Here is a 20,888-nt window from a genome sequence, read left to right on the forward strand (position 1 = left end):
TAAATCTGCTTTCACGGTTGCTATATAGAATTTAATAATAAAAAAATGTACAATTCACATTGAAACACACAAGCACATTGTTTAAATTTACATAGTTAAAATGATAAACACTATTTTTGTTTTCCCGTCGGCCTTAATAGAAATGTTATATATTACTGAACACACAGAGTAACATAATTCATCAACGACCTAATGTAGGGCCTGATGAAACAAAGTGTGTTCACTTTCATATCCTGAGTTAAGTTCAAACCAATTTTAATACATGTATAGTGGCGTAAGTACACATATGAATTCAAGATCGTTTGTGGCGGTCTGATGACCAAGACGGACAGATAGATTTACAGGCGGACAGAGAGTGATGGTGTCAGGTTAGACGAGGTTTTGTGGCTCACCTTAAATCTAGTTTTGAAGTGCGTCACAACCGCTTCCATCATCGGTCCGCAGTAACGGTCACAGGCTGCTGTAAATCAGCGAATGGGTCGTTTTCCGTCCTATCACAATAACAACAATAAGCAATTACGATGAAAAAATTTTAAAACAACGACGATTAACCGGTAGACGAGCGATTTTCCTATTGAATTATATGCTTACCTCGGCGGTGGTGGTGGCGTCGGGTCATCGTTGAGAACAGCACCCCGGAGCTACTCGTCGGCTGACGGAACCCGACGTCGGTCCGGGAAACAGTCGTTCGACGAACGCGCACGCGAAACACCCGATCGTCGGTGTTCGAAATTCAAATCGGTGGGAAGAAAACAACACTGAACGACAACAAAAACAAAAACAAGCACGAGCACCGCTATCACTCACGGCGGCCGAAAATAATATTTTTATTATTACTGTATTCGTGCGCGGTGAAATCGGCCAACGGAACGTTTTGCACCGGACCGCGGCAGTGTGACCAGACGGGGGGGACAGTCCGGTACTGCCCGGTCAGCTAGTCGCAAATCATACCGTTCGACCAGTACAGTTTGAACGTCAACAATCGTTCGCCGTCATTTAATTCGTCAAATCGTCGGATTCTATAAATACGAAAACGGCAATAATTTATCGCCTACGCTTCGACGCTTGACTGACCGTTTTGGTTAACTATTTTTAGACCGACCGATCCAGTATGATTAGGGTTGCCATAAATTTATAAGGCGGAACCGGGACAAAACAAATACATTGTTGAATAATATAATTTTTACGTAATTCGATAAATGAAGTGGACTGTTAATGGCCGGCGATATAATATTTTAAAATATCTATGTGAAAAAATATATATGATATATCTCGTGATATATTTAGTTAGGTACATGGGGCTGTGAGGGCTGTATTCCCCTCATTTTATTTAAAATTAATAAATTCTAGTTTTAAATGTTTTTATAATTTTTGTCTAAAATTTATCAAGCTTTAAATATTAACAGCCTATTGTGTATTGACTATTATCGCACTAACATACATAAAAATACATAATTTTATCACAAACATGTTTATTTGTAGATCAACATTGTATTCATTTTTTGGATTTTTAAAAATATTCAGTATATTTAATATAAAGAAAAAGCCTGACAAGAAAATTACCATCAATTACAGACAACAAAGACTTTGCAGTGGATGATCGAAGTCTTATAAATAGTAAAATAAAAATTAAAAATTCGTCAATACCTGATGATCTTAACAATATTCAACTCGAGCATTCTGAAATTGCATTAAATTACTCATTTCTGTTAGATTTGAGGAACTTGGAAACAGGACCAACTCGAATTAAACTAATCGCAAGTACTAGAGGTGGGCAAAAAACATAGATGTTTTTAAAACATCGAGGTTTATGTTCGGTACATCGATGTTTTGAAATTTTTTATATTAGTTTTTCTTTAAAATTATTTGTATTACAATTAAGCCTCAGACTAAAAATTGTCAGCTGTCACAAATGTTTGTATGTTTATTCAGTGCATTATTTAAATGTGTTAACTAGGCGATACAAATGTCGCCTAGTGATAATGTTTTGTCGCTTAGTCGATAGTGTTTTGAAAAATTGGACAAAACACAATTGATTGTTAAAAGAAGATATTTTATTAATTTTTTTTTAAAAAAAAAATAAGTTTAATTTGGGCACTTTTAAATTGTGCCCACATTAAGTAAGTAGTAAAAAATACTATAGTAAATTGCGTATGGGAATTTTTTTGGTTCTAAAATAGGTATAGTGAATTGCGCCCATAGTATTTACTATCTAAGTAACCTCAATTATAATTTTAAGAATAAAATATTAGAGCTACAATCTGAAGTTTATAAAAAAATGAATATCTAGTATAAATGAACCTTACAGATTCATACATTTTATTTATTCCTACATTTCAAAACACCAAATAAAAAACAAAATTCAAAAAATGGAAAAAATTATTCAACACTTTTATTACGCTTTTTATTTTTGTTTGTAAAAATTTTGAATAATGAATTCTAAAAAGCCGAAAGGTGGAGCTGCCAAAGAACGCGAAAAAAAAAAATTAATTACAAATTGCAGCCTAATCATGACAAAACATATTAGATATATTTAAGAAAACAAAACCTAGTGGTAATAAGTCGAATAATGAATATCCAGTAAGTATTTATTTTATAATTTTAATTTACACATTTACCTACCTAATGTAAAAATATTTAGTTATTTATTACACACATAATACACGACATTAATATTAGCATATTAATTAGGTTTATATTTGTTTACATCTTAGTGTGATCAAATAAATATAGCTGCAGAGAAGTTATTGGTAAGTTTCTTAATATCTCTTAATAACTATCAATTTCCAATCTTTAATGAAATAATTCAACTTAAAAAAAAAAAAAAAATGAATAAAAATGTGTTTATTATTTATGTGTTAATTATTTATTATAAGCCTTTTCTATTTAGCATATTATTATATTTTTTTAAATTTTATTGTGATAAAAATTCTACTGCTATAATTCAAAACGAGCATGATTTAATAAGATATATTGATTCAAGTTTAGCATTTACTGTGACTAAAAATCAAACAGGCACAGCTACAGAAAACTCATTGGTAATGTTTTTAATATTATTAACAATTAAATATATTGGTTTTAAATACTTTTTATTCTTTAGAAAATACACTTAAAAAAACAGTGCTTGTGCCCCAGGGCCCTCCCAAATTTTTATAAAAATATGCTACAGTATTCTTTCTAATTATATCCAATTCAATAAATCATTTAAACCTTCAATTTTTTTTTTTTACACTTTTACATCCCTCTTCTACCTTATTTCTAATTCAAGCACCTCTTAAAAATCACTTAAAATTCTAATTTAAAAATAATTTTTGGTGACAGGTTATAACCGGTATTAACCGTAACCTCAGTTTCATATTTTTAAGATTTATGATTTGAGTAGGGTTCACACTACACCTCACCGTGTCGTGTATTCTAAAATAATTATCTCTGATTGGCTGAACCAAGGTATACCGTATAATAAATCACAAGTTACCTCACTAACCATAAGATACCGTGAAGTTCATTTTATCCAACTTTTGAACGTGTGGTTACTGATTTTAATAGTAATAATTTAATATTCTATGATAACATTATTCATAACAACAAAGAGCTCGGAAGATGTTGCATTTGCATGATTTTATTGGGCTATTCAATTTATTGCTAAGTAATCTTGAAATTATTTTCATGGCACTATGAAAAATCTAGTGGGAACATTTTGAAAGAAAATTTTAAATTTCAATCTATTTATTTTATTTTATCTTATATATTTATACCTATATTTATAACAACATTTGTACTGTTACGTACGAGTATATTTAATAAAATATCTTTATTTTGAACATTTTTGCGTTAAAAAAAAAAAAAAATATTTTTTTGCATATTTTTGAAGTATATTTGTGCTTTTTTAAACGCATAAGTGCATACATATTTAATACTTTTTAAGTGCATTAAGTTCCGAGTCCTAATAATTATATAATACATACTGTCTACTATATAATTTAATATTCATCAGTTATTATTTATTGAAACTTATGAAAATATTTTATATCTAATAAAAAAACTGCGAAAATATGTAACCAAAATTTGATAGCATCATCATAAGATATATATATATATATATACATATATTGGTATCACACATTTTCAAAGCACACGGTCTGGTAAAATACACGTCACGATGTAGTGTGAACCCGGCTTTAAACCGAAACCAGAAAAAACATAAAGGTTACAATCCCTGAACTACACGGTCGATTATAAGATAATATTAAGATACTATATTTGATAATTTGTATTACAGTCTGTGACAGGGGCGGATACAAGGGAGGCAATGGGGGCAGTTTCCTCCCCCCTTTTAGGGCTTCTGTATCCGCCCCTGGTCTTTGACGATATATGTATACACGTGTCTATGTGTAAATGAGTCGTGCGCATACGAGTTATCTATTTTCAAGTAAACGACTGATTTCGTCGTGCGCAAACGAGTCATCGATTTTCAGATAAAAAATTTTGAATGTGCGCAAACGAGTTGTAGCGGTCTTAATCTTTTTATTTCTATCAAAACCTTATCCTTGGAAAATTCGTCGTAAAATTCAGTTAGATTAGAAATAAGTTTTGGTAATATATCATTATTTGCTTTCATCAAATTGATTGACTGTAAAACTTCAAATTTGTCTTAAACGTTCTCCATGGATTTGATTCTTGTTTTTAGTTCTAAATATAGCTGCGTATGGGAGTTGTCGAATGCATACGTTTTTATCAGTGTGAATATTACATATATGAATATACAAAAATACAGCCATTTTATATTGAGCGATCAGACGTGACGTTTTGATTAGATACGTGGTTTACTGTTCACTGAAAATTCAACGTATTGTAATTTAAAATTCCTAATATATTACCTACACAGTACGTCAGTACAAGCTATATTACAAAACTATTGAACATTTTTTTTTTTAACTCCAGGGAGGCTTAAACCTAGATACCTTATTCATATATACGTAAGGGACTGTGGAGCCCTTTTAGAAAGTGGGGCATTAAATAGGCCCTTATTCAAAGTATGTTTTTAAAAATTTTATTTGTTTTTAAGAAAAATTTTAATTTTTTCCTTTACTTTTTTTTTAATTTGATTTTTTCAATAGAAAAACTTCAAATTTTTTTTTTGCTCCTTTTTGAACGAGGTTCCCGGGGTGGACCGCCCGCCACTGGTAATACATTATTAATTAAAAATCAGCGAGATTAAAAAAATGAAAACCATACGGATTATAAAGCAAAAATATATGGCAGAAGCTGGTACGTAGCCAGGAGGGTATTGCAGGTGTAACATCTCCCTACCCATGACCATGTTATAGCTAATTCTTATAAAGATAAAAATTCATCATAATCCGTCATGAATACATAATTATCATACTGAAATATACATTCATATTGCGATAACAATAACGTGGTTTTGTGACGTTTTATGCGCGATAAAAAATATATATAAGAGACAAAATGTACATTTGAAATTTGAATAAAATATTTAAATACCTCCTCAAACATTAGTATATTACATGTGAATAGATATTAATGTGTAATGTACTAATGTGTTTGTATGCTTGTACAATAAATTATACGTAAAATTATGGGATTTGGTTCTGTATAATTTTTTTAATTAATTTTGAATAATACTCCTCTTTTGAAATACCTAGCTACGCATCTAGGTAGAATCGTTGTTCAAAAATAGCATTTGAAGTTATATAATATTATTTAATTAAAAAAGTTTTAAACAAAAAAATGGGTATACAAAAACACCATTTGTATCATATGCAGGGACATTTCAGGGGCGTATTTAGACTTACTTCTAGATAGGGGGGGCACTCAATTTTTTTTTTTTTTAATTCAGGTTCAATTTTTTTCTTTAATTCAGGTTCAACACTTACAAATTAAATTGTTGGTAATATTTAAATCAGGCGAATCCTTAATATTTGTGTATTTTTTTAACGTGACAATAATAAAATTAAAATAAATAAAACGGATAAGAGAGTATAAATGTATAAATATATTTGGTATCGCCAAGCTACTTAAAAATAGATTCTTGTAACACGTTAAATAGTAAATACCATATTATTTATCAATATGAAAAGAAAATGTGGGAATTTATAGATTCACATAAATGAATACTATTTTTTCATTCAATACAAACGAGATTCATGAAAAATACGAAATAAAATATAAAATCATGTATATTAGCAAAAAATAGCACTAAAAATCTAAAATACTTCAAATATGTAAAAAATAGCAAAATAAAATTTTTAATTTGGAGTCCCTATTTAATAACACAAATGAATAACTCATTTTGCTATCTTTATCTATATCCTATAATAAGTAATAAAAGCTATAAAATCCGAACCCTATTGATAAAATATAATACATAAATCATTATACGCATCCGTTCGCCTTCAATTATTATATTTCAATATGTTTTTCTGTAATTTTTTTTTTTTTCACTCATTAGTCATTATTTTATAACCAATATTTTTGTAGAAAATCAGAATTGTTAACTAATTCAATTTCGTTATAAAACGATATACACTAAAAAAAAATTGAGATGTGCTTCTCACATATAATCGATTCCTTTAATAAGGATTCTGGGTGGGCGACCGCCCCCTACGTCCCCCCCTAAAATATGCCCCTGGGATATTTAGATGTTCTTACAAGTTCAAATGTTCATGTATATTTAGAAAATAATTGATTTGTTTCATTTAATAAAATCATTGACGAGTCTAGAAATAGAAATGTAACAGTTTGTTATGAATTTCATCTCTTTATGGTAAACCATTGTTTAGAAACAAAAATATATAGAAAACGAAAAATGCAGTTTATTTGAATTATAATTATTTAAAATATCATTGCTAACTTTATAAATTATCAAAAAGTCAGAGTATAAGGATAAATTCAAATAAAATTATGTGTTAAAATACAAAATATGATTAAGTTATATTGTTAATAAAAAAAATGTAATTATGAATAGTAGAATATGTTGAAACAGATATATATTGTTCTGAAAGGTTTAATTTTTTAAGTTCAAATTTAATACATCCCATTTTTTTCCTATGAATTTATTTACAAAAATATTATTATAATATTTGAGGAGAGTTACTAATAAAACATTCTGTGAAAAGATAAAATAAATATTTGTTTAATTTTCTTGATAACGATTTAAAGGCATTTCATAATGTGCGGCGTTGATACATTTTATTGTTAACATATGTTTCAAAAATAACCTTGAACACTTTTCAAAGATTATATGATTTTAAAATGTATAGTTATTTTATTACTACTCTAGTATCATCCAACAACACCATACTGATTTAAAACATCTAATCTTCAAGAATACATTGCCGCAGAAACAATAGGTCAACTCGGTCGAAGTACTTTTTATTATTTTTAGTTGTATATATTTGAACATATGAGACAAATAAGCAGAATAGGAACGTAAATAAAAACTTTCAATGAAAAGTCAATTCCATTACTTGAAACCATTCTAATAGGCATTATTCTTCTTAGTTTGTACAATTTTTTATGTTTTTATAAATTTATACTGTCTAACTTCAATCATAATAATACTTCCAATAAAAAGATTTTTAATGCAACTTTGGAAAAAATCTTTGTATTAAATGTTCCATAAAATAGAAGTACGTTAAAAATGCTCACACAATAATGCAATGTCTAAGTAGGTATTCATATATTGTGATAATAACTGTTTTGTTAAATATTTTTATTAAAGTAATAAACCATGTAGTTTTTATTGTAATTATTAGTTTCATAATTATAGCCTTCTCCAATACACTTATGGCCTGGAAATTCTACTTCAAACGTTGATAAATGTGATACAATCAATTATGAAAGACCTGAGTTCGTCTGCAATAGGAACTCGTCGAGACGTTACATAATATAAAATATTATTATTACAAATTGATATTTTCGGGAAACTGTTTGTTACGATTTTGAAGGATTTCACAATCCTCAACAGGACTTCCTTACTCGATGAATACTGTATTGACTCTCTATGACCAACGGCGCGTAATTTAGAGGCGCGTTCACGTAGTTGTGATCGTTTTCGTATGAATTGGACACAGAACTGCACGTATCGTCCGAGTCGCATCCGCTGGAACCTTCAGATCACATACACACACAATATGATTAAGACAATAAGAATGGTGGTTTCGCTTTCTAAACGAGACGACAGCTTAGATAGAAAAAATGCCACCCCATTACCACCACCAACACTAATTGTTTACCATACAAATAAATTAACAAAAGTAAACGGATCTAAAACATCCTATATGAAATGGCGCTAGAGTTAATAACCCACGGGTTAATAAAAATAATAATAAAATACATTATAACATTGTTATGAGTTCATTCTTAAATTCAAAGGGTTAGTCATTCGCTGTATTTGATCTCTCCTAATTATAGTTGTTGATAAATCTGCTGGGGAAATATTCAAGTGAATCAGAAATTTAATATTTCTGAGATGGATAGCTAACGCAAATAAAGTGAGGATTGATAAAAATTGTTCGCACCAAAATGACCGTTTCTTGAATACTCTGATATCGATCTATTCTTATTTCACATAACATAATAATAGCGTGATAATGAAAATGAAGTCTCTAGGAGTACTGACTTTCCACGTCACCCTCTTCTCTTGAGCTGACTCTACTGTAACCCAAGGACGATTTGCTGCTCCTAGTCCTTGCGAACCATCGTTTCTTAGTTTTCCTCGCGGGTTTTTTTCGCTTCGCTCGCAGTATCTCAAAGTTCTTTTGCATTTCGTCCGAGCTATCTCTATGAACGCAGATTTCTATTATAGGTTAACAATATTTAACACTGTACCGATGACTGAAACAAGCCTAAATTGTATACTTTTCTTCGCTAACGTCCGTTATGTCTCCGTATTCCAAAGGATTACTACACAGCGTACATTTGTTTCTTATGTCGACGAAGCATTTAGAGCAATAGATACCTTTGCAGCCTTCGTTAGTGCACAATACGATGTGTCCTGATTTTAAATCCATTTCCTTTGCCTTGTAGCCGCACAAAATACATACCATCTGCTTCCGACGATTCCATAAACGATCCAAAAGTGGACATCTTTATAATATATACATATAAGCACATCATCAATTTGATTAAAATAGGAAATACATATTAAGATTATAAAATTAAAAAACGCTTGAAAAATACAATATTTAAAACTATATACAAGTTAAATATCACGTGAAATATATTATTACGATTTGAATTGATCTTCCTTAATTTATCTATAAACAATCAAATAATGGATGAATTGAATGTAATATTAGAAATAAAGATTTTTATTGTTATTTTTGTTAACTTCAACTTAAAACATTTCGTTGACGGTACGGTTATGGCTGCATTATTAGTGAGTTGATTTTCAGTATTTACTTTATTGCTAAAATCTCGGATGACCACCCACCTAGGAGCTTAAGGAGGAGTTGGACGATTTAAAAAAAAACAATATACTGACCTTGAATAAATGAAATCCAAACACGAGGTGTCCGTAGCACTATTTTCACCGCCTAAGCCGAATTTCCTACGCATGAATCGTTGTGCGAACGTGACAAAATTGATTCTCCTGAGAATCACGCGATTATGCAGCCACACTGCTCTAGTCTTTGCCACGTCTGGATGATAGTATCCCATAGTATACGACCGAAAACGTAAACCGTACGGTTGCACAATGGCCAAGATCCATGTTAGGATTAACACGACCGCTTAAAAATGAATAAAAAATGTTTTAAGCACGATAGTGAAATCATTACTCGGTCCTCGGTCGGTAACGGTCGTGGTAATAACTCTTACAATGATGTTTACAACGGTCTTATATAATATGCGCGATACAATGTCAGCCATATTTTCGACGATTATTATGATGTATAAAAGTAAGTTGGCAGTATGGGAGAGAAACATTTTAAGGAAGATCTATAGACCGGTAAAAGATAGCAATAGCAATTAGTGAAAGATAAGAACAAATAACGAACTAGAATTACTCTTCCAAAAACTGAATATATTGGAAATAATCATGAGTTAAAGATGAAAGTGGGCCGTACATGCTTGCCATAGTCAGAATCCTTTACTTCGTATAATATTAAAAAATGATCCTACAGGGAAGAGGCCGATGAGAAGACCTCGCATTAGATGGGAAAATCTGGTTAAAAAAGATGTAATCGTTTTAGGCGGTGGGTCAGATTGGAAGGAATGAGCATCTGACACAAATGGTTGGAGAGAAGGGTGTTTGCCGGGATGGTCCTAGTGGTCGATTTCCCGAAGAAGAAGAAGAGGAAGAATTATGACATATTATGGTTAGTTTAATGCTAAAGAAAAATGCCTTCGAAATTTCGGGTAAAGAATTAAAAACACATATAGTAGATTTGGTCTCATATTTGATTGACTCGATGAAAGAGTATTATTTCTTTAAATTTGATTCCCTTCACAAATTTTAAAAAAAAATGCTTCAAATCGACCAGGCATTTTGGATTTAAAAACACTGCTCGTTCCAACGATGAAAATATGATTTGATGGTAAGGAATTTCAAACTTTTGTAACAGTGAATCGTTAGCAATCTGTCGATAATTTTCTATATTACGATAGTCAGAAATGTTTTGAAATGCGGGATTCCAAACCATCGACGGGACTCAACTCGTGTTACAATAATATTACTCGATTAGTCTTGGTTTGCATAAATAACTAATTACTTATCCGCCGATAACAATCGTAATCTGGCATTAATGGGTTCGGAAGACAACTCATCGTGTCCATATTCATTGAGTTCGGTACCGGTTTAAATGTATGGATTATCGTTTTATACAGGTCGGCCAGTATTCCGTCGCCATCAACATTCACTTCAATTGCCTTCGGAGCTGATAACAACCACCACCAACAGGGTTAACATTTTTTTCATTATTAGCGCGTCAGAGTTATTATTAGGTACTGGGGGTAGATTCAGACCAAGATAGTGGTAGAAGGGGACAATTTAAAATTCAAAAGGCATGCATTTTAGATTACACGTTACTCGAGCTTGTACCATAGGCTTAAGGTAAAATTAAACAATTTGATTTAATTATAACTATATTTTTAAATATAAATATAGTTTTTAAATTTAAACTAACTGATTTATTTCAACTTAATTATACAATTAATTAATTATAATTTTTACGTAACTGGTACATTCGAAATGTCTAAAAAGCCCTGAATCAAATTGGTTTTTTTTTTTAGAATTGCATTCACCCAACCCCTATAATATAATATTATTTATTGCTTTAAATTATTTTACGGTCTAGTTTCGACGACATCCTGCCGTACTTCCTGACTGTGATCAATATCCAATAAAGACTGTAGTCCACGGCCATCTGTATTAGTATCTTGAACGTGGCCAGCACCATTATGGCCAACGACCGGAACAGCGCTTTCCTCTCCCTCGGCAACAGATGGACAGACGTTCGCTATTTATACATTTTTTATTCGAGTTACCGTTCAGACAAATATGCATCGTTATGTCAATTATTAATATTATTAATGTAAATTATTAATATATGCACAATCGCTTTACAATATTTAGGTCATATGTAGAGGACCTATGATGCAATTTATGGAACATATTTATATCTCGTGTTGTATATAAATATTCTTAAGGGAATTGCAAACGGTCGATTATTTCAACTAAAACATACCTATCTTTTGTCAATCATACCGATGGATTGAATAATACGATAAGATTTTTGAAAACTGTTTTATGATGTGTACTTTAGATCGATCAGACTAATTTTTCAAATTTTGACCCCTAAAATCTAATAATTTGGTTTGAATATTTTAAAATTTACGAAATTTTAAATGTCGATTGTTCCAAGATAAAATTAAAAAACTTGAAATGTGGTCTGATCGATCTCATGTAGACAAAATAACGAATTCAAATAATTTTTTAAAAATCTTATCACATAACTAGATTGAACGGTAGTATTAACAAAAAGTACATACTTTTATCACAATAAAACATACATTCTAGATTGTTAACGCGCGCGGTGACTTGTACGTCCGCGTGCGGAAGATTAAGGAAGTGCGGAAGCCGTGATAACACTAATGATAATTTACTGCACATACACATGTACGCTTCGCACGCACGTACGCGCTAATATAATTGCCTATACCGAACCCCTAAAAAATGATCCGTTTCCCTTAAGGAAAAATAATACGTTCATTCGGATGTTTATTAAAAACGATAACACAAGTAAAACGCATCGTCACGGTAAATAATTGAGATTCCAGGATATAGTTACTTCATAATAGTAACAGGAGCACTTTTAATTTTAATCAGCTCATTTGTATTATTATATTCGATAAAATTATAGCCGAGAACTTAGTTTGGCAATGCTACGTGTACGCAAAACTACTGTTGATTCCGTCTTATGTTACCGACAAAAATTAATAGGAGAATTCACAATAGTATGTGATTATCATAACAGTTGAAATGAACAAGTCGAAAGCATAATAAAGAAAAAGTTCGATTGGAAAATAATGTTTAGTGCAGTAATTTAGAATATTGTTTCGTTGGCAGTACGTGATCAAGGGGAGAAAGTGGCTATGCTTACCCCAGGCGCTGTTAGTATAAAGGCGCGCTTAAGCTTATAAAAATCAAAAAAATCATGAACATACACCATACTTCCTCCTATATAAGAGAGCTGTATTTCTATTAGCACCTGATGTTAAGTCTACTAGATTTGGCACTGTTCGTAGGATCACCAAAAAGTCAATTTTTAAAACCCGTCAAAATATCATAAGTATGATTTTATTTTTCAAGGAATATTTTCAATTTGACCTTGTAAATAAATTGGATCAATGACAATTTTTCCTATTGAATTATCATACAGATAAGGAAAACTCATCTATTGGTAGTAGTCATGTTCATACATACATCTATGTATTTATTTTTTTCAATCCTGCTTAATGGAAAAATAGTAGGTCGGTCGAGGATCTGTTTCCGTTCGTCCAGATCGTATAGTTCCTGCGTCAAGTATTTGTTATCATAAGAATCTATCGTCAAATACTTCTGTCTATATTGCAACACCCTGAAATGTATATGTATGTTTTTCGTATTAATGCCTCCTATACGAGCGTCTACGGCCGTGAAGAACAAGACAACAACTAAAAAACACTCACCTCAGAAACACGTACAAGAAGAAGAACGAGAAAATTAACCCGGCCCAGTCGAACAACAGGACGACATTGTCGATCTTATATTTGATTTCCGTGATTATGCCACGAATGATGTCACTGGACAGTCTGCTCGGGGTGGACTCGAACGAAAACGAATGTTTCATCTCGATGGATACGTAAAACATATTTGTCATTTGCCGCACATAACTCTTCAGACCTGAAAATCGTGCGTGGTATTTTAACATGTCCGCGAAATCGTTGGTATGTTTTAGGAATTAAGCCTACTGTCTCGGATAGATCCGAATATAGACTCGTTTATGAAATCGAAAAACTCGCAGATACTGTCCAAAAACTTGACCGCGTAACATACGTGTGACACTACGTACGACATTGAACACATCCAGTTGAAAACAGGTGTCACGCTAACCTATATATAGTGTACAAATATAAAAATATTAATAATTTAATTGATTTTCCAATAAATAACATAACAATAAAAATGCATAAATAATAATTCAAAATTTGACAAAGAGGGATGTATATATAATAGGGTAACACCAGAACCACAACTAAGGACAACATTTTCCCTGGGATTTTCCAGTGCACCATATACCATACAATACTTATAAATTTATATTATATTACAATATTCTCCGTATAGAAATTTTTAAATTAAACTACTCAGTAATTTAATTTTCTAGAAGAAAGTAACGTACTAAGATACAATATCTCGGTCTTTGGGTAGTACAAGTGGTCTAATGATCATTAATTCTATTAAATATATTATTTAAACTGGCAACCAGTCACAGTCTGATTATATCTAATGAGTCTGTTGGTTGAGCCGTTCTCGAAGTGAATTTTAATATTAAAGGTTCAATTATAGGTACATAAATTATTTACCGAATAGTCATTATTATTTTTTTTTTTAATATTATTATTCCTGCGTCGTAGCCGAATCACTAGTCAAAGTTACCAAAGTGGATTACCGTTGATAATACCCTCTTTCATATTTTATGTTAAAAAATCCGTGTTTTTACTTATAGTGTAGTTGTGCAGATCTAATAACTACAACTGTATTCCATTTAAGCCGAGAAGCTCCGATAAGCTGATCATGCATGATCCCAGTGGCACGTTTAAGGGGGAGGCGAAAGGGGCAAATTCCGCTAGTGGCAAAATTATAGGGGTGGCAATTTTTTTGAGAGTATTATTTTTTTTTATCACAAAATGTAAAACATGGATTAACGTAAATTATTTAAAACTTTTTAATTAATCAATACATTTCTGATAACGGATTATCGTATCAAATAATTTTAAGTCGAATGCACAAATATATATAGAATCTGTGATTGAACGTGATATGAATACTACGTATAAAGCGAATTATTACTATACGAGTTCAAGATATATTTTTATATAAACTGTGATGAAAGGTATAACGTATATTTTTTATGATACCTATTTATTCACGTAAGCAAGAAAATAATTGTTATTAAATTGTTTAACAACATTTATTTATATCATTATTTGGTATGATCTTAGTGAATTTAACAAAACACCTTAAATTATATAATGTTAATCCCTAGGATATATATTTTAATATGTTATTAAAAAAAAGCAAGAAGCATATTTTTCATAAATTGAGAATGAAAAAGGGTGTTGTGAGGTTGTAAAGAATAGTGACAAGTTGGAAGTGGGAGGAGAGCAAATACAATAGTTTCACCCCGGGCACATAAATGCTCCGCTGCATGATTCTATGAAGCACATATTTCGTAAGTAAAAGCTCAATATATCGATTTGATCGAGACGCGTGAAATTATGACCTATAATGTCATCGGACAGATTAATACAAATCGGTTTCGCGTAACGGCACACACATACGCGTACAAACATATGAAAGTATTTTGTTCCACTTCACCTTTTTCGAACTTAAACGTTACTTGTTCAGTGACTTTCAATACTAAGTACGTTTGAATAGTGATCGGGCGTCGCCGCAGTCAGGTCATTAAGAAACATTCATTTTTTTTCTTATTACATTTGCTAATGAGGACTTTTTAGACAAATTACTCCCCGTGTGTTCTCTTGACTAAGACAGTCGGTAGATTCGTTTTGCTTTTCAACATGGTACGAGTAGGACTCGATCAGTGTGGTGGACACGGTGGCGATGCGGTTTCTTCTCCAGGGACGACCACCAGGAAAGCGAAACCGCCGGTCACCGAGTCCAAACCACGACGGTCCCCTGTACCCTAACCATTACCAGCCACGATCAGTCGTTTACTTTGCACTCATCCAACGCGTCGTCGAACATCCTCGTGCACCTCTGGTACGGCGTGCCGACCCTTTTGTTGCATATGGTCATCATACTGTACAACCATTCGTACGCCGACTTGATTGTCCGCACTATTTGAAAACCACATGAAAACACATAGGTACAGTAAACGAATTGTTGCGCGTCCCGTCCGTAAACGTGTTCGGAAACGTTTCACGATAAAATTGTAGGCGTGTGCGTTTGTGGCTATCGGTGTTGGTAGTTCGTTCTCGATGAACTCTTACCCCTGGCCGAAACACTCACGCGCACCGTCAATCGATGATTTTGGGTCCGCAGACATAGGCGCAACTAGGGGGGAGGGAGCTTATTTCCTCCAGGCCCAAGATTTAGCCTCCCCATAAATATTCCATGATATACATGGCATACTGCATTCAGCATACTTAACTCGCAATAGTGTCACATACAATAAAATACACATTGCAGTAAATCCAACTTGGTTCAGAATCTAAAATATATTAACATAGTATATAAGAGTAGGGGTAATATACAGGTTATTTTAAGTTTTGGTAGGAGGGCTGTAGCCCCCCAGATGTGTTACCTTAGTTGCGTCTATGTACGCGGAACAGATTTAATGTTGTCAAAACATCTTTGTCCGTTCGACGGTTCGTTTGCGGCATTTACATCGGACACGTAAGCGAACGCTTGTGTGTACGCGACGTCGTGGAAAAGAAAGTGTCGAAAAACTATTAGAACTTATTATAAACTGTGCACTTGTACGTATTTATATATCTGAGACATGGCGCAAGAAAGGCTAATGTCGCGTTATAACAACGTTCAGAAATAAAAACATTAAACTGATCGATTTTTTATTGTTTGCGTAGAATTTTTTAATTAAAAAAATGATGTTACTTAATTAAACAGAGATATATTTTTTTCGTTTTCATTTTTCAAATTATACATCCGAGGCCACTTCCGTGTTTTTCGATACGGGTAAGGATTATTTTTATATCCTAACCAAATCCAATTCAAACTGCCTTGCTCTTACCTAACCTTCTCGAATCCACTTCATTCCATTATCACATAAAAAATATCTGGACCACTCAATGGACAAATCTGCCAGCAGAATTTTTCACCAGCCGTAAAAATATTTTTCCATACATTCAACATAAAACATGGTTCAACAACATCATACAATTTTACCTGCCACACCAACGAATTAGGTTAAAATTACTCCTCTGTCTGCACTTGGTATCTCACATAGGGTTTCTGCGATATCGTTTTTTTGAATGTTCTTATCTGTGCACGAAACACGTATCTTTTTTTAATTCTTTGAAATCCCTTGAAATCACCCTCAACCAACACTTCATTCTTAATTTCATTTCGGAATTTGTCGCAAATATAATAATCACCTTGGAAGCTTGTTTTATCATTCAAATGTTGTACATAAGTTATGAATAATTGTTTTAATAATTTTTTTAACTGTACTATCCAATAATTATTGGATTTTGATTGTAAAGCAAAAAGCTAATAAAAAAAAAATATATATATATATATCATATAAGAACAGAAAAATCATCGAATATTTATTAGAATTATATTGCGTCCATCTACGAACCATATGTTAGTGTCGCGTAGTAATAGTGTGGATTTCGGTATTCACTGAGACGGTGTAGCTTACATCAAACACGGAACAACATTTAATAACGATTTGCTCACCTAACGCCGTCACGGTATTCTTAACGGCTATCATGGATTTTTTCATTTTATCGATGACCGTGGCTAGTTCAGCTTTTATACGCATCACTGAAGACCGGACAGCCAGCAGCGGTTTTCTAATTATTTCCACGATTTGTCGTATAGACGATTCTATTTCGTCCTGAAAATGTCCGTCCGAATTACGCACGCTCGTGATTAATACGTCAATTACTGCACATATATGATATTATTATATATATTTTATGACTGCACACCTGAAGGCAAGTGAGCGATTCTGATAGAATCCCGGTATTCTGCAACGTGGTCTTGGAAGGTCCGGAAAACGTCAACATAAACGCATACATAAGCAGAACGTGTCGACCTTTGTCGGAGAACAGTTGTGGCAAGACCATCATGCAAATCGATCTGCATTCACAACGAACGTATAATTTTAATAAATTAATATACCGTTAAGGTGGAAAATCGTTTCGTATAATATTATCATAGTGACGAAGTAAATTATTTGAACAATTATTTTTTCGATTCGAATGTTTTTACATGCATCTTGTAGCAGATTTGCAGAAAAACTAGGTATATACTATATTAATTAGGTACTATGTTAACTATTAACTATAAAAAAAGATATTAATAGTTCGTGTTATTTGATTACTTATACCAATTGTAACGGTTATTATTATTGTCATAAAATTATGAGTTTTGTTTACATTTGCATACCTATTTTTTTATACATAAAATACAATTTTTTTTTGCTACACATTTTATTTAAGACTGCAGTTTCTATCTCGAACAGTATCGAACGACCGTATACGTATAGGTTTCATTTTATCACCAATGGACATAATGAACGTGTGGTAAAGTATATGGGTAATCAATATCAAGAGGACCTAAAATGTTTATTATTACATTTAAGAGAGCCACATAACAGGAGTTTGAGAAGCACTAACATAGAATTTATACCTAGGAAACATTTTGATTTATAGTTATATATAAATAGATAAATAAACAGTAGATAACTATCATACATAGATAAATAGATAAAATTTCTATTTCTATCTACATTAAATAATAGGTAATTAATGTTTTTATATAGATAAGTTTCATCACTGCATATAAGTACAGTTTTATAACAGTTGTTTATAGTCCTTTTACCTTCAAACATTTTTAAACAAACCTACAAAACGTTGAAAATGCCAATCCCAACGGCAGTACGCTCCCTACGAACGAGCATATCACGGTGGCCCGGGTATAAGAATAATTCAGTTGCAGTAAAAGGAACACGAATATTGTCATGGTCAATACGATTCCACCTGGAAAATATAATTTCTTTGAATTATTCGATACACAGCCTAAGATACAATAATAATAATAATTAATTCAAATACATTCCCATCGCATCATTATCTGTTTAATTGTTTATTAATTGTGTGCTTAAAAAAAGCGTAAAAGAAAAATTTCTTAACACTGTAAATCAAACGAAATATTTTTAAAAATATATGTAATTATATTTTTATAAACGATAAGTTAGTGAGAAAATTAATAGAACAAATTACGTAGTATACAGAAGCGGATCTGAAGCCTGGTTAAGGGGGGGGGGTGAATAAAAATATTTATGAGCGATGTATAGTGTGTAATCGATAGCTGGAAACACTTTGTAACTCAAACACATATTAAATATATTTGAATTATGTTTTTACAGATGCCTTATAAACTTTATCATACACTTATTACATATTATAGTGTATTCACTAACTAAACTAATTTTAGGCCATTTAATTTCGCGAATGCGCATAACAACTTTTTTTTTTTAATGACAAACCCCCTTTTTTCTGATAATTATTTTGAGAGGTATTTTTTTTATAAATTTTAATGGTAAAACTAACTTCCTAAGTTAAAAATTAGCTAAGTTATGGATTTTTAAATGTTTGATATTAGTTGAAATAGTTGCATCACGTCAAGGTGATACTGAACGTAGAACTACGTTTATTTTTTGACTGATTACTGAATTAGAAAATAGCTCTATAATTTTAAATTACAAATTGTGGACAGATGAGTCTAAATTTACTAACAATGGGATTATAAATAAACAAAATAATTGTTATTGGGATAATCGAAATCCCCGTTGGGTTATTGAAACAAATAACCAATGTGTCTGGGAAGCAAATATTTGGTGCGGTTTGATTGGAGGTAAATTGTCGGGACCTTATTTCTACAACGGTACATTAAATGGAAGACGATATCTAGAATTTCTAATGAATGAGTTACCGATCATGCTAGATGATATTTCTACTCTTGTAACAAGAAATAATTTGAATTTGCAACAAGAGAGAGCCCCAGCACATAATGCAACAGTTGTGAGGAATTATTTAAACGAAAATTTTGAAAATCGTGGGATAGGAACTTTTGGGAGAATACAATTGCCACCTAGATCCCAAGATCTCACACTACTAGACTACTTTTTGTGGAGATATCTAAAAACTATCGTCTATGAAGATCCACTTACTAATCTTATGCATTTCAAAGATAAAATAAATGCGGTACGTAATCAGCTTACTGAAGAACAAATATCAAGTGCAACAAATAGAGAATTTCTACGGAGGGCAGAAGCATGCTTAATTCATAATGGAGAACAATTTGAACAATTCATAAGATAAATTAATGTAATTTGAACCAATTAAAAAAATTAAAATTAAAAAAAAAATTATGTTTTTTTTAATTTACTAGGGAGATAAATTATTACATGGGGAAAAAAGTATGGTAAGATAAAGCATTATCCCTCTCAAAAGTAGGTACTAAACATAATACTAGGAGATATCATATTATGGGGGAAAAAAATAATTTAAGTAATCAAATTTGTGGATAGTTCAAAAATTTAAAAAAAAAATTATCAAACATTAAAAAATTCATAAATCAGCTAATTTTTAACTTAGGAAGTTGGTTTGACCATTAAAATTTATAAAAAATACCTGTCAAAATAATTACCAGAAAAAGTAGGGTTGTCATTTAAAACAAAAAAAGTTTTTATGTGCATGCGCGAAATTTAATGGCCTAAAATTAGTTTAATTAGTGTAATAAGTGTATGACAAAGTTTGTTAGGTATCTAAAAAAACATAACTTAAATATATTTAATATGTGCAGAGTTACAGTGTTTCCAACTATCGATTACTCACTATATAGAGTACAATGTATACTTAACCGTTATTTAACCAATTTATTGAAAAATAAGTACAACGCTTAATACAAATAATTAACTAGGTATCTTTATTTAAGTACCTATAAAAATTTACTATTTAAAAATATTAATTACAACAATAATTTTACATTTATTTTTTTTTTCATTTGCAAACCTATTAATGATTTCTTAAAAATACGGTTTACAAATATTTCTATACCTCAGTTTATCTGTATATTATAAAATTAATGGTTATAGCTGAATCGCTCGGTCACAATCTCGGTCATATATAGAACTATGATTACAACTATTATTTATTATCATAAAACATCCTACTTATACAAATACATACATAATTTATAGGTATTTATAAAATTAATATACCTATATAAAATATATTAAATAAATCTGTAAAAAAAAAAAGCCCAGGGGGGGTGATCGTAACGTCTCTTCCCAAAGATCCGCACCTGGTAGTATAGTATTAAACAAAACAATTTACTCATAAACCCTAGTATAGATTTTATCACATAATTAACAATGGTCCCA

The 20,888-nt window shown here is 31.4% G+C and overlaps 3 protein-coding genes across 3 annotated transcripts in view; all 3 read right to left on the reverse strand.

Moving 5' to 3' along the window:
- LOC112691845 (protein-tyrosine sulfotransferase) overlaps positions 1-836 on the reverse strand; it is a 113,919-nt gene extending 113,083 nt beyond the window's left edge. Inside the window, exons 1-2 of the mRNA XM_025566259.1 lie at positions 592-836; positions 393-491 (exon numbers count right to left, since the gene is read on the reverse strand). Coding sequence (XP_025422044.1) covers positions 393-434 — 42 coding nt within the window. The 5' untranslated portion in view covers positions 435-491; positions 592-836. The remainder of the gene's footprint in view (positions 1-392; positions 492-591) is intronic.
- Positions 837-7,772: 6,936 nt separating this feature from the next.
- LOC112691846 (DC-STAMP domain-containing protein 2-like) lies at positions 7,773-9,088 on the reverse strand. The gene is made up of 3 exons (XM_025566264.1): positions 8,884-9,088; positions 8,645-8,805; positions 7,773-8,132 (listed from the first exon to the last, which is right to left on the reverse strand). Exons 1-3 carry the CDS (start codon positions 9,069-9,071, stop codon positions 7,984-7,986), a joined length of 498 nt encoding a protein of 165 aa, XP_025422049.1. The 5' UTR covers positions 9,072-9,088; the 3' UTR covers positions 7,773-7,983.
- A 189-nt stretch (positions 9,089-9,277) lies between these two features.
- Positions 9,278-20,888, reverse strand: part of LOC112691806 (DC-STAMP domain-containing protein 2-like) — a 39,300-nt gene continuing 27,689 nt past the window's right edge. The window contains exons 2-11 of the mRNA XM_025566209.1: positions 18,345-18,480; positions 17,428-17,578; positions 17,174-17,333; positions 15,467-15,588; positions 13,477-13,618; positions 13,195-13,408; positions 12,950-13,103; positions 11,315-11,483; positions 9,509-9,755; positions 9,278-9,281 (exon numbers count right to left, since the gene is read on the reverse strand). Coding sequence (XP_025421994.1) covers positions 9,278-9,281; positions 9,509-9,755; positions 11,315-11,483; positions 12,950-13,103; positions 13,195-13,408; positions 13,477-13,618; positions 15,467-15,588; positions 17,174-17,333; positions 17,428-17,578; positions 18,345-18,463 — 1,482 coding nt within the window. The 5' untranslated portion in view covers positions 18,464-18,480. The remainder of the gene's footprint in view (positions 9,282-9,508; positions 9,756-11,314; positions 11,484-12,949; positions 13,104-13,194; positions 13,409-13,476; positions 13,619-15,466; positions 15,589-17,173; positions 17,334-17,427; positions 17,579-18,344; positions 18,481-20,888) is intronic.

This window comes from Sipha flava, unplaced genomic scaffold (assembly GCF_003268045.1).
Source record: "Sipha flava isolate LNK unplaced genomic scaffold, YSA_version1 67_pilon_pilon, whole genome shotgun sequence".
Lineage (NCBI taxonomy): Eukaryota > Metazoa > Arthropoda > Insecta > Hemiptera > Aphididae > Sipha > Sipha flava.